The sequence below is a fragment of the Tachysurus fulvidraco genome, chromosome 5, assembly GCF_022655615.1.
Source record: "Tachysurus fulvidraco isolate hzauxx_2018 chromosome 5, HZAU_PFXX_2.0, whole genome shotgun sequence".
NCBI classification, from domain to species: Eukaryota; Metazoa; Chordata; class Actinopteri; order Siluriformes; family Bagridae; genus Tachysurus; species Tachysurus fulvidraco.
In genome coordinates this window covers 33,256,872-33,269,371 of record NC_062522.1, presented here as the reverse complement: position 1 = coordinate 33,269,371, position 12,500 = coordinate 33,256,872, and the positions used below count along the sequence as shown (strand labels likewise).

Genomic DNA, 12,500 nt, shown 5'->3' with positions numbered 1-12,500 from the left:
ACATTGTCAGATAATTTATATAACAATAATTTAAACAAAATATTATTTTGTTTATAATATATTACTATATATATTAACATATATTGTGACCACAATATTATCTAAAAGCGTGTATATATATATATATATATATATATATATATATATATATATATATATATATATATATATATATATATATATATACACACACACACATTTTAAGCCCTGCCCACTAGATTACACTAGAAATATTAAAGCAAATTTATTTCATTTCGATATTCAGGAGTTTCTTTCATAAACCTTTTGCGTCTGGTGTTCAAACTTCAAAAAGTTTCTAGAACCGCATTAAATTCCACATTAATTAATTAACTTCTTTCTTTCTTTCACATCCGATTCCTTCTTACTGAGGAATTTATCGAAATCAATGGATACTTTACCGTCTTTCATCGAGACTTTCGCACTATTTTTAATGTGATACAAAGATTTTTTTAAATTATATTTCACAAAGTGTGTAAATTGAAACATTTTATAACATTAAATTGAATTAAAATTACAAAACAAATTTACATGCAGGAAAATCAGCTACCTCCAAAATCTTATTTTAAAAACTGGTTTAATTAAAAAAATATTTTTTTCTACTTTCTACTACGTACAATTTGTTCTTTTCGGTCGTCGTGTTTTAATAAAAATAAATAAATCCCCACAATTCTGAAATAAATGCTTGGATGATTATTAATATGATTATTATTAATACAAAACTACCGCTCATGCGCACAAAGGAGGCGAATAAACCACTCAGAAACACAATCTCTTTAATTCAAGTTTAATTATTTCCTCCAAAGAAAGACAAATGTAAAGCCTCGCTCTCATTCGGTCATATATTAATCTCCAAAATGATTTTTTTTGTTTCATTCTTTACACAATCATCGTTTTCTCAGAGTGAAAGATATGCAGTGTTCATGGACGAAGACTTCGGCGCGTGAGGACGGAGAGATGAATATTCATGAAGAAAACAACATAAAAGACGTACAGTTTATATTTATATAATAGTTGTACATTTCTGTTATGTACATAGACCTCATACAGCCACAGGGCTTCATGTGAGAGAGAGAGAGAGAGAGAGAGAGAGAGAGAGAGAGCAGAGACACAGATGGGGGGGGGGGCTTTAGATAAAACAGGAGACAAACGTTGGATGGAGAATTGAGTTGGTTTCAGGAAGTTTTGAGGAACTGTCTCTCTCTCTCCCCCCCTCCCCTCCCCTCCCCGCTTCTCTGTGTTAGTAAACTAATCACTAATGTATTCTATCATTCTTTATTATTCATTTTTTACATAAGAGAATTATTTCACTTGTGACGTGTAACATGCCGCAGGCTGCTTTCACACTTTCAGCCCAAAACAAAAAAAGTCTTCCTCCGTTCTTGACCGATCGGACGACGAGTTTGTGACGGCGTTAAATTGAATCCGTTCGGTGGGAAAGAAATGGAACTGAAAACATTTCACTTTTTACTCGACGCGACGACGTGCGCGCGCTGGGAAGAGACGGTCGCTATGGTAACACGAGGCGGAGTGTGAAAGCTGCCATGAACGGGCAATAAAAACTGAGCGCTGATGCTGATGACGTGTTGCTATAAAACCATATAAACCCTCTTCCGGGTTACACACGATACACGACGCTATACACAAATATCACTAACGTACATTTTAAATAACGAGAACAACGTGCAGAAACCCAGGCAGAACGTTCTGGGTCTCGGCATCTTGACCTTAAAAAGGTGATGAATGTCCGGTTGGTTGTGTTGCTGTAAACTGTTGGACTGCTTCAGGAGTAACAGATGAGAAGAAGAACACAACCCCCCCCCCCCCCCACACACACACATATCCCCTTCTTACAACCACCCCTCACTCCAAAGGGAGAAATAAAAGGACCCCCTTTACACATTCATGTTTGGAGCTCAGGTCGGACTCCGTTTCCTGGTTGACGAGATTAAAGACCGTCACGTGTTGCGAGCTCTCGTCTTACGGTGTGTGTGTGTGTGTGTGTGTGTGTGTGTGTGTGTGTGAGAGAGATATTTACAAGAGCGTCTCCTTCTTGGTAAACATTCTGTATTTTGATTTGATTCGCACCAAAGATTAAAACCAAACCGGACAAAACACTCCGTGTGCTCGCGTGTTCGTGTGTGTTTACGACACGTCGATTGTAAAATAAACTGATTTATATTTCACTACCTGGAACCTCCTCGAAAACATCCTTCTCACCCTCAGTATCACCCCCCCCCCCACACACACACGTGTTTAATCGTCACATGACCGTCGCTCCGCTTCTCCGTTTCTGTGTAATATGGAGGGGAAATATACAAAAAAAAACACACAAACAACAAACAAAATGTCCACAACATGCATCACAAATTTTCTCTTTCGAGTCTAAAGCTCGTGGCACGTGAGCGAGCGTTCTGGACCACATACAGAACACGTGATGAGGATAAACCTCGCTGCTGTCACTGAGGTCATCACTCACGTTATCATCTAAAGCACCACAGCATGACAGTACTGGATAAACGGTTGAGCGAGCAGTATATACCCCCCCCCCTCTCTCAAGCACGTGCATTTCTTTTCCAGTTGTGTTTTGTAACAAATCCATGATAGTTCTACAGACCGCATCATGAGACCTTCACATTCACCCTCAGCTGTTCTAACAAACCCCTAAACACAGCCACCAAAAAAATTAAACTTCCTGAAATGTTCTCCCACGGTCACGGCCCGGACGATGGAGACGGACCGTCACGTGTTCGACCGAGCGTCACCACGGATACGCATCTATTAGAGAACGTTCAGGTCTTCGGTTGTGAAGTGGTTATGACCTGGGGCTCCGCTCGTGACCTCATCGCTCACCTGCACAGGTGTGTTCTGGCCGAGTAAAGTAAACGCTAACTGACCGACACGCACTCGTTACTGTAATGGAGAGCAGTTGAATATCATCATCATCATCATCATCATCCAGCAGTGCAGCTCACACCCTGACCTGAACATACGGTAAAAACATTTACGACTCTGATGTCCTCAAACACAAAGTACAGAAACAAACTGACCGGAAAAAAGCCGTCATTCAGAATATATCGTGACCTAATTGTTAAAAAAAGGAGCTTCGATGAGGTTAAAATGACTTTAATGCCCGGTGAAAGTGTCGGAGTTCACGAGCCGGCACGAGGACGTGCACAACAGACGAAGGTTAATGTCCTGTTACTGATGAGGAGAAAACAAACTCAATCTTCTGCCTTTTTCATTCGTCATCCTTAAATAGTTTGTATACACTGTATAAAAAAAAAAAAAAAGGAAAACGGATTAATTCACGGCTTCGTTTGACGTCGTCTACGTTTTTTATTAAAGTTTTTTCTGCACTACTCTGATTTTGGCGTCGACACTTTTCATGCTGTAAAATCTGATTAATCGTGTAAATTATTCCTTTTTTTTTTTCACTACAAGATCTGTTTCATCGCTAACTTTAGCCTGGTTAAGTCTAACGCTAACATGCAGTTAGGGTTCAGATCCCATAAAAGGCGTCCGTTACAAACCCACAGCAACCCTATTTATTTCATTTTGACCTAAAAACATAAAAAGTAGCCCTCGCTCCCCCCCCCAGGCTTTCGGATGCATAGGAAACGAATCGTTTGCGAGAGTTTGCGACTGGACGAAGGCATCGGGAAGAGATTTTTAGGATTACTTTCACAAGCAGGCGGAAAACTAATATCTAATGAAGCACAGAGCACCTTAAACACCGGCAAACCGCGTTACACACTCATGATAAATACAAATAGAAATGTTTATTGCTTTATGTGGCCACGTCGCCACACTTACAACCCTGACCTTTGACCTATAAACGCTGAAACCACCAGCGATATGGCAAAAAGAAAAAAAAAACAAAAACACATATGTATACAGTATTACTGTGCCCTTTGTGTGTGTGTGTATTAATGCGTGTGTGTGTGTGTGTGTGTGTGTAACAGCTCATCCTGTTGTATTTTTTTTTTTTTGAGATCCTTGTATTAACTCGGTTCAAGAGGAAACAGGAAGTACCCAGCGAACTGACCAGCAGCTCAGCCGAGCACCATGGCAACGCAGATCAAAGCCCTTTAACGCCACGGCGCTGATATCAAATATGTTATTTCTCCTTTTACTCGGTCTCGCGCTCCGCCCCGTCATCCATCTCGTGTCTCCTGGCTCTACCTGGAGATCATGGAGCTGGACTGTGATTGGCTGGAGGACGTGGTGGCGGCGCTGAGCTGAGAGAATCCGCTGTGACTCGACTCCAGGCTCGTCATCGAACCCCTGAGAGGAAGAGAGACAAAAGAGAGGAACAAGAGAGAGAGAGCGAGAGAGAGAGAGAGAGAGAAAGACAAAAGAGAGAGAGAGAGAAAGACAAGAGAGAGAGAGAGAGAGAGTGAGAGAGAGTGTAAGTGAGTGAGAGAGAGAGAGAGAGAAAGAGAGTGTGTGAGAGAGACAGAGCGGGTGTGAGAGAGAGAGAGAGAGAGAGAGAGAGAGAGAGAGAGAGAATAAAGGGAATACCAAAGAAAATAATGGAAGGAAGGATTGATAAAGAATGTACAAAAGAAAGAGAGAGTGAGAGACAGACAGACAGGTGATGATACAGTCCACTAGCAGATTCCCAATAACAATATAAAAGTTGTGTTAATAATAAACACACACACACAATCTCAGTGAGCTGAACCCCAATCCTACAGCTGGACATGCCCCACACACACACACACACACACACACACACACACACACACACACACACACACACACACACACACACACACACACACACACACACACACACACACACCTTCGTGTGCACAGCATACGATCAGAAACACTTCCACCCAAAAAGATGCTAACATGCTAAACAAGGCACGAGGCACGGTACAGATCCTTTAGCATAGTTAGCCTTCACCTGCTATTAGCATTAGCAACATTAGCATGTATGGGCTCAGTGTTGCTTCCAGCTCACTGTAGAGTTCTGACTGGAAAAAAATTGGAAAGAGGAAAACTTTTTTTTTCCCATCTTCGCTAAATACACACCTCAAACCAGACAAACACATGAGCCTTACAGAAAGACAGAAAAAAAAGTGTGTGTGTGTGTAAGAGAGAGAGATATCGGTCACTGAAAAAAAAACAAAAAAAAAACAGTAATGCACATTTACGCTAACACGGCTAATAATAAAAAAAAAAACACACTTTCAACTTTTGGATTCCTCAAAGATCTGAGATTAAACTCACTCAGGGTTAAAATCGTAAGAATTTACCTCAAATATAGCATTAGCCTTGTTAGCATTTAAAAGAGATTAGTGATTAAAAAGAAATTCAGAGATGAGGTTAGTCACGTCGACATCACAATCCTCTTTTAAATTATTGTATTTTTAATAAACACGACCTTATCGACTTCTGCTCCTCTTCTTTTGTCCTCTAAAATATTACTATGCTAATGAGCTAGCGTGCTACCTGAAATGTTTACTAGCAACTAGAACATTTATTTTCTGTATTTTTTCCCCCACTATAATTTATAGTAACTAACCGGCCCGGTCGAACCGTCTACAGCGTTTCTAAAAATTTAGATTTCTTTTTAATTTATTTTTCCCTCTTTTATTTTAATTAGTAAATTTTTTCCTCCTTAATTCGAGCACGAGTCGATAAGGGAGCGTCGGATTAACGTTACTGTAGAACACAACAGTCATTTTTTTCTTAAATCGTTTAGTCAAAATTCACATCACGCCCTCATTTTAAAAAAAATAAAAATAAATAAATATGTATACATTTTGGTCTATTAATTTGCATATATAATTTAATATTTTAGTAGTTGGCGTAAATTTTTTTTGTTCATAAATAAAATCTACAACACGACAAAAAAAAAAAAAATCCAAATAATTTAATATAACCCTTAAAAAAATAAAATTAAATAATAAATATAAATAAATCTGGTATAAAAGTAGTAAATAATATAAAAAAATTCAAATGGACTGATTAAAAAAAATAAATAACGCACTAAATAGATTTTACAGATATTTCAGTACTGATTTTTTTATGAACTGGTGGTTGTTGTGTTACGAGGGCGCTCTGCAAATTTCCCCACAATCATGAAAAAGAAGAACAATCGAACGTACACACACTTTATTACGCCATCATTTTACAGCTGTAATCTTTATGTAGCTGTAGTCTTAATAAAAATGTTTCCTGCACTGAGAAGAAATAACTTAGAAAACCTGTGTGTGTGTGTGTGTGTGTGTCCGTCCATGTGTGTCCCTGTGTGTGTCGCCCTGTCTGTGTGTGTCCCCATGTATGTGCGTGTCCGTGTGTGTGTGTGCGCTCGTGTGTGTCCCTGTGTGTGCGTGTGCATCAATGTGTGTGTCCGCGCGTGTCCCTGTGTGTGTCCCCATGTGTGTGTGTGTCTGTGTGCCCTGTCTGTGTGTGTCCCCATGTGTGTGTCCCCGTGTGTGTGTGTCCGTCCGTCCGTCCGTCCCTGTGTGTGCGCGTGTGCGTCACCGTGTGCCCTGTCTGTGTGTGTCCCCACGTATGTGTGTGTGTGTCCGTCCATCTGTGTGTCCGTCCGTCCGTCCGTGTGTCCCTGTCTGTGTGCGTGTCCCCGTCCATGTGTGTCTGTCTGTGCGTGTGTGTCCCCATCCGTGTGTGTCTGTCTGTGTGTGTGTCCCCGTGTGTGTGTCCGTCCGTCCATGTGTGTCTGTCTGTGTGCGTGTCCCCGTCCATGTGTGTCTGTCTGTGTGTGTGTGTCCCCATCCGTGTGTGTCCATGTGAAACACACCTGTAATACAAGTCTTGGGGCAGATGTTGAAATACTTTCTACATGGTTGAATCCGATCCTTCCTCCTCATCCTTTACAAAAAGTAGCTCTTTGTCTGAGTGAATCCAATCTACAGATTCATCTTCAGTTGGAAATAATTAGTCTGATGTCTCTGATCTTCTGCCCAGTGATGTTCAGAGCAGAACAACGTGTGGGTTTCTGTAGGTTTTGTATGTGTGTACGTTCGATTTCCTCACCCATGCTTCCATAACCTGCTAGATTTACAGAAACCCAAGCCGAGCATGTGTTCAGCGCATTAGCGTTAGCATTGTCGTTAATGCTAACACGCGGACAGAGCTTCGTTAGCGTGGCGCTAAAGCTTAGCTAACGGCAAACAGGATCACTTACAAACTCTGCACATCGTAGCAAGCCGTTCTTTACGGAGGGAGAAACAGAAAAGGAAGGCAGTTGTGAGGAATCGGGTGCAGAGAGGGAGGGAGAGAGAGAGAGAGAGAGAGAGAGAGAGAGAGAGAGAATGAGAGAGACAGAAAGAGAGAGAGAGGGAGAGAAAGAGAGAGGCAGAAGCTTGGACAGTGTGGCATTGAGGTGAAATAAATAAATAAATAAATGAATAACGGAAAGTCGTCAGTTTTTAACAGGTTTTGTACACGTGACGGTTCCAGATGTTTCTGCTGTGATCCAGATGTGAAGTTACCTGAAGTCCTCGGAGCCCAGGACCTCGGTGTAGTACATGACTTTACACTTGTGAGAGGAAACCTGCAGCGTGGCTAACACGTCGTCCACACGCGGCAGGTTGGTGGCTGCGCATGCGGGCATAGAGTGGAACCTCCACTGGAGGATGTAGAACCCTGGCCAGCGTGTCACATGAGAACCCTGAGGACCACGAGGAACAAGGGATGAGGAGATGATCAGAGGAGAACAGACAGAGGAATAATAAAACACAAGGGAGGAAAACCTCTGTACGTCTAAGGCTTCTGTACGGTGTGAATAAACAAACAAACAAAAGTAGACGCATAATAAACAAACTGATAGTATAGACAGATAAACAAACAAACAAACAAACAAAAACAAATAAATAGCTCATGGATAATTAGAAATACTGATACAGAGATGAAAGCAAAAAAAGAAGGGAAAGTAAATGAATTAACCAAACAAAACAGTAGACTAATAAATAAATAAATAAAAAAAAAAAAATAACTTTGAATAGATAAATCAATAACAAAAATAATGAGAAACAAATACTGATAGATAAAAAGATAAAAGTATAAATATACAGATGAAAAATAATAGATAAACAGATAAATAAACAAACAAGAGGAGAAAAAAAAACAACCAAAAAAATAAATAAACAGACAGACTATTAAACAGACATTAAAATACAGACAGATTATGAGGTAAATAATGAGATATAAATGATGTAACACACACTAACACACTGACTCACCCCTGAAAAAAAAGATAAAAAGAAAAAGATCATAAAATATTTTGCGTGTTTAGTTTAGATCAGACCTATAAGGGTTATTATGTAGCTAACAATTAAAGGAAGCACAGACGCCGTTTTAGCCTCGTCTGATTACCTGCACGCTCTCTCCCTCTTTACAGGTGAGTGGAGACTCCACCATGCTGTAGTCCTGCCCCAACTGCCACGACTTGTCAATGAGCTGCACGTTATTGCCCCCGGGTGACGTGATGCCGTGCGACGCCAGCGCCTCTTTCCTGGCCGGCTGAGGAGCCCGTTTGGAGTGATAGATGTTAAACACCACGTCTCCTTTACACACGTCGAAGTCCCAGGTGATTACAGAGGAGGCGTCGATGATCTCGATCAGCAGCTGAACACAGACGAGAGGAGATGAATACACACACACACACACGCACACACACACACAGATTATTACGTCACATGAGAAATAAAACATCGAATCGCGAGATGCCTTGCCTCGTGCGGCGCTCCCTTAAACACGCTGGCGCTCTGGTAGATGGTTTCCGTCCACAGCTTGATGTCGTCGTTCTCCAGTTCCTCTGGGGTTCTGTAGAGGGATTTGGGAACCAGGCCACCCTCAGGAACCTCACACTATAAAAAACATCACACACTGTTCAGCACTGCGATGGCACAATATCGGTACCATGATAAATTATTTAACGATGAAAAAAAGATCCTAAGTAAGTAAGCCACACGCGCGCACACACACACACACACACACACACACACACACACACACACACACACACACACACACTTACCATACACTCTCCACCCAGGAAGTCGGGGATGACCTCCTTATCGATGTAATCCACCAGACCACCAGGACCCTGGTAGTCATTCCCAGCGTAGATCAGGAACTTCTTACGCGTGTTCTCGTCGATGAACGGACTCACCTGAGGACGAGGGGGAAGAAAGTCTAATTAAAGTATTGTTTATTAACTCACTATTAACTATTAATACATTTAAATGCTGCTCAATACGATATAAAAATAGATGAATCCATACAGAGAAAGTAAAACTCTAATCTAACAAATTTCATAAGCAGAAATAAACGTAAAATGAAAAAAAAAAAGCCATTAAAGTAGTTAAAGGTGCGATAAGTGATTTTTCTGTCATCTCCATATCCAGGGTTCAGGTGGCGTGGAGCTTCGTGAGAATGGGTGACTACGGCTGGGGTGAGCTCAAGTAAAACCTCTGGCAATGTAATCTTGGAATAGTAAGAAAACAAACAAACAAACAAACAAAAAATCCAAATCTCACCTAATGCAGCTTTTAGATATAATAAATAGTTAATTGAGTAAATCAGGGAACTGGAGCTCAGGAAAATAAATAAAATAAACACAGGTATGTGGAAGATGATGCTTAAATAAACGAATGGTGACGTGTCATTATACAGTAAATAGCTTATATGATGCAGATGCGTGCTGCTAAATGACCACCAGGGGGCAGTAATGACAGTGATGTCACGCTTGTGTTGAATTGCTGCAGTGTGAGACTGCATGGTAACTGCATAGCTAAAATAAGACTGCTATCATTAACAAAATCATAAAAACTCATTTACTACATTATCAGACAGACAGACAGACAGACAGACTGATGAACAGACAGACTGATGAACAGACAGACAGACAGACAGATAGATGAACAGACAGACAGATGAACATGTCGAGCAGAAGGCAGCAATCTTAAACAAATCTTAAACTGTTTTCGGTCACACTTCCTGTTTGAGTGTGTAAACAGGAAATACTGGAACCTCACCAGAGTCCAGAGCACAGGGAAGACCCGGGGCGCACGCAGGATGAGGAGGCGCCCAAGGGTTTCTGGGTAATTTGCTTCCACCACTTCAATGATGCGCAGGAGAGCTTTAACGCCTGGACGCCACAGATGCCTCATGTTCAAACCCTCCAGATCCACCAGACATGTCCAACAACTGCACACATCATCATCATCATCATCATAGCGTTACAGAATGTGTGCACTGTGTGTGTGTGTGTGTGTGTGTGTGTGTGTGTGTGTGTGTGTGTGTGTGTGCGCGTGTGTGTGTGTGTGTGTTTCTATAATAAGAAGGTTTTCAGGCTAAGGTCGTACAAGACATGTTCCCTTTGCTGTGAGAGAAAAAAGTGCAAATGTGTTAGAAGGAAAGAGAGCGAGAGAGAGAATGAAGAGGAAGAGAGAGAAAGAGAGAGAGACACAGAATGACAGGGAGGTGTTAAAAATAGTGAGTGATGAAAAGGGAACAGAAAGATGTGTTGCCGTGGTGAAGTGAGAAATGAAATAAACACTGATTAATTTGAACTCATGTAAGTTTTTCTGTTCAAAAACCGTTTACTTCGTTTGTTTTTGCCCAGATTATAAAAATAAAGAGAAGAACGATGAAGAGGAAGAAGAAAAAGAACGTGAGAGAAGAAGGAGGAGAATAAGAAGAAGAATAACAAGGAGTAAGAGGAGGAGGAGGAAGAAGAAGGAGGTTTGGTCTGTAATAAAGGTTGTGTATGTAACACAGCTCACCTGATTGGGCGTCCAAACACCTTAGTGTTCTCTTCACACCTCCTCAATCCCTCCTCATTTATAGACAAAACCTAAACACACACACACACAAACACACACACACAAACACACGCACACGCACACACACACGCACACTATGTAGTTAGTATATAGTACTATGTTGTTTTTTGAAGAAAAGCATTCTGGGATATTCTGCACTTACATGTCTGAGCAGTGACTCCTCCCCTAGAGCTCGAACCAGTCCTTTAGTGTCCATCTGTCCCAGACGCAGGATATAGAGAGGACGGCCATCTACATGGACACACACACACACACACACACACACACACACACACACACACACACACACACACACACACACACACACGCAGACGTGTGCGGTTTTATTTTCTCTGAAGAGAAGCTTCTTTTCAGACAACTTCCTTATTTCCTTAACATTACACACACAGTACCAGACACTGTGTGTGTGTGTGTGTGTGTGTGTGTGTGCGCGTGTGTGCGTGTGTGTGCATGTGTGTGTGATGAGATGAAATGGTGACACAGTATGAAGAAACAAGACAAAAAAGGCAAGACGAGCAGAAAATGATTTGAAGAAAAGGGAGAAGTTAAATAAACAAATAAAAGGGGAACTATGAAGTAAAATCTAAATAAAGAGAAAAATATATATATAAAAAGGAGTGAAGAAGAGAAAAGAAAACAAAAAGATAAATAAATAAACAAATGATCAAAAATAAGAAGGAGAAAGAGAAAGAACAAGGACAATGAATAAAAAAAAACAGATTGAAAGAGTGTGTGCGTCACCAAGGCAAAAAATGTGACAGCACCATATGCGCATTTACACACACACACACACACACACACACACACACACACACACACACACACAGTGATATCCAATCACCCCCTGACACTCATCCACAGTGTGCACGCTTGATTAATTATCATAATTTAACTACGCTACACTTCATAGCAGGGGTACAACACACACACACACACACACACACACACACACACACACACACACACACACACACACAGCTGATAGAAATGAGGATGTGAAAAGATTGAAAGAGAATCAAAATGGAGACTTAAAATTTCAAATCAAATAAATCTCTAATTCGGAGAGAAAAAAAGAGAGAGAAAAAAAAAAGACAGTGTGTGTGTGTGTGTGTGTGTGAGCTCACCACGGTCGTGATGGTGCCATCCCCCGGTGTAGTAATCGTGGAGGACCTGTGGTGAGCTCCAGGTGTCCAGCAGGTAATCCACCTGGTGCTGCTTCCTCCAGGTGAGAGACTGACACAGGATCTCTCGTGCTTTGTCCATGTTGAAGTCTCTCGCTCGCAGGAAGCGCAGGATGTGCTGGTCTTTTGGGATCTATAGGTTATACGTTATAAGGCGTTATAAGGTGTTATATACACACACATTATGTCTTACACTGACTCACTCATAACCCACGTCTGGGCCTGAGGTCTGGGGGAAGGTCTGGTGTTCACAAGGACAGGAAAACCTGACAGGTTTGAACTTATGGGGGCATCTGGCTGATCTCCATGACAACAAACTGCTTTATATTCTAAATTCCTTTTGTTTTTTGATAGTGTGTGTGTGTGTGTGTGACTCACTTTGCCCTTGTGTGTTTCCTGCAGCCAGCTGCGGAGGCGTATGAGGCAGCTTTCCTGTAGAGGTGTGAGGTCACCCAGGTAACGGTTAATGTAG

The 12,500-nt window shown here is 41.4% G+C and overlaps 1 protein-coding gene across 4 annotated transcripts in view; it reads right to left on the bottom strand.

Annotated features, from left to right (window-relative positions):
• Nucleotides 1–789: 789 nt before the first annotated feature.
• si:dkey-237i9.1 (SEC14-like protein 1) overlaps nucleotides 790–12,500 on the bottom strand; it is a 27,493-nt gene continuing 15,782 nt past the window's right edge. For 2 of the 4 annotated variants that reach the window (XM_027178536.2, XM_047813249.1), the window contains exons 7-17: nucleotides 12,407–12,500; nucleotides 11,972–12,161; nucleotides 10,990–11,078; nucleotides 10,788–10,858; nucleotides 10,038–10,209; nucleotides 9,038–9,172; nucleotides 8,733–8,867; nucleotides 8,374–8,625; nucleotides 7,491–7,669; nucleotides 7,184–7,210; nucleotides 790–4,305 (exon numbers count right to left, since the gene is read on the bottom strand). The exon at nucleotides 12,407–12,500 is cut by the window's right edge and continues 16 nt beyond it. In XM_027178536.2, the coding sequence (XP_027034337.1) occupies nucleotides 4,200–4,305; nucleotides 7,184–7,210; nucleotides 7,491–7,669; nucleotides 8,374–8,625; nucleotides 8,733–8,867; nucleotides 9,038–9,172; nucleotides 10,038–10,209; nucleotides 10,788–10,858; nucleotides 10,990–11,078; nucleotides 11,972–12,161; nucleotides 12,407–12,500 (1,450 nt within the window). In that variant the 3' untranslated portion in view covers nucleotides 790–4,199. Of the gene's footprint in view, nucleotides 4,306–4,492; nucleotides 5,004–7,183; nucleotides 7,211–7,490; nucleotides 7,670–8,373; nucleotides 8,626–8,732; nucleotides 8,868–9,037; nucleotides 9,173–10,037; nucleotides 10,210–10,787; nucleotides 10,859–10,989; nucleotides 11,079–11,971; nucleotides 12,162–12,406 lie in introns of those variants that run through there. The other 2 variants (XM_047813250.1, XM_027178537.2) reach the window with 2 other exon arrangements.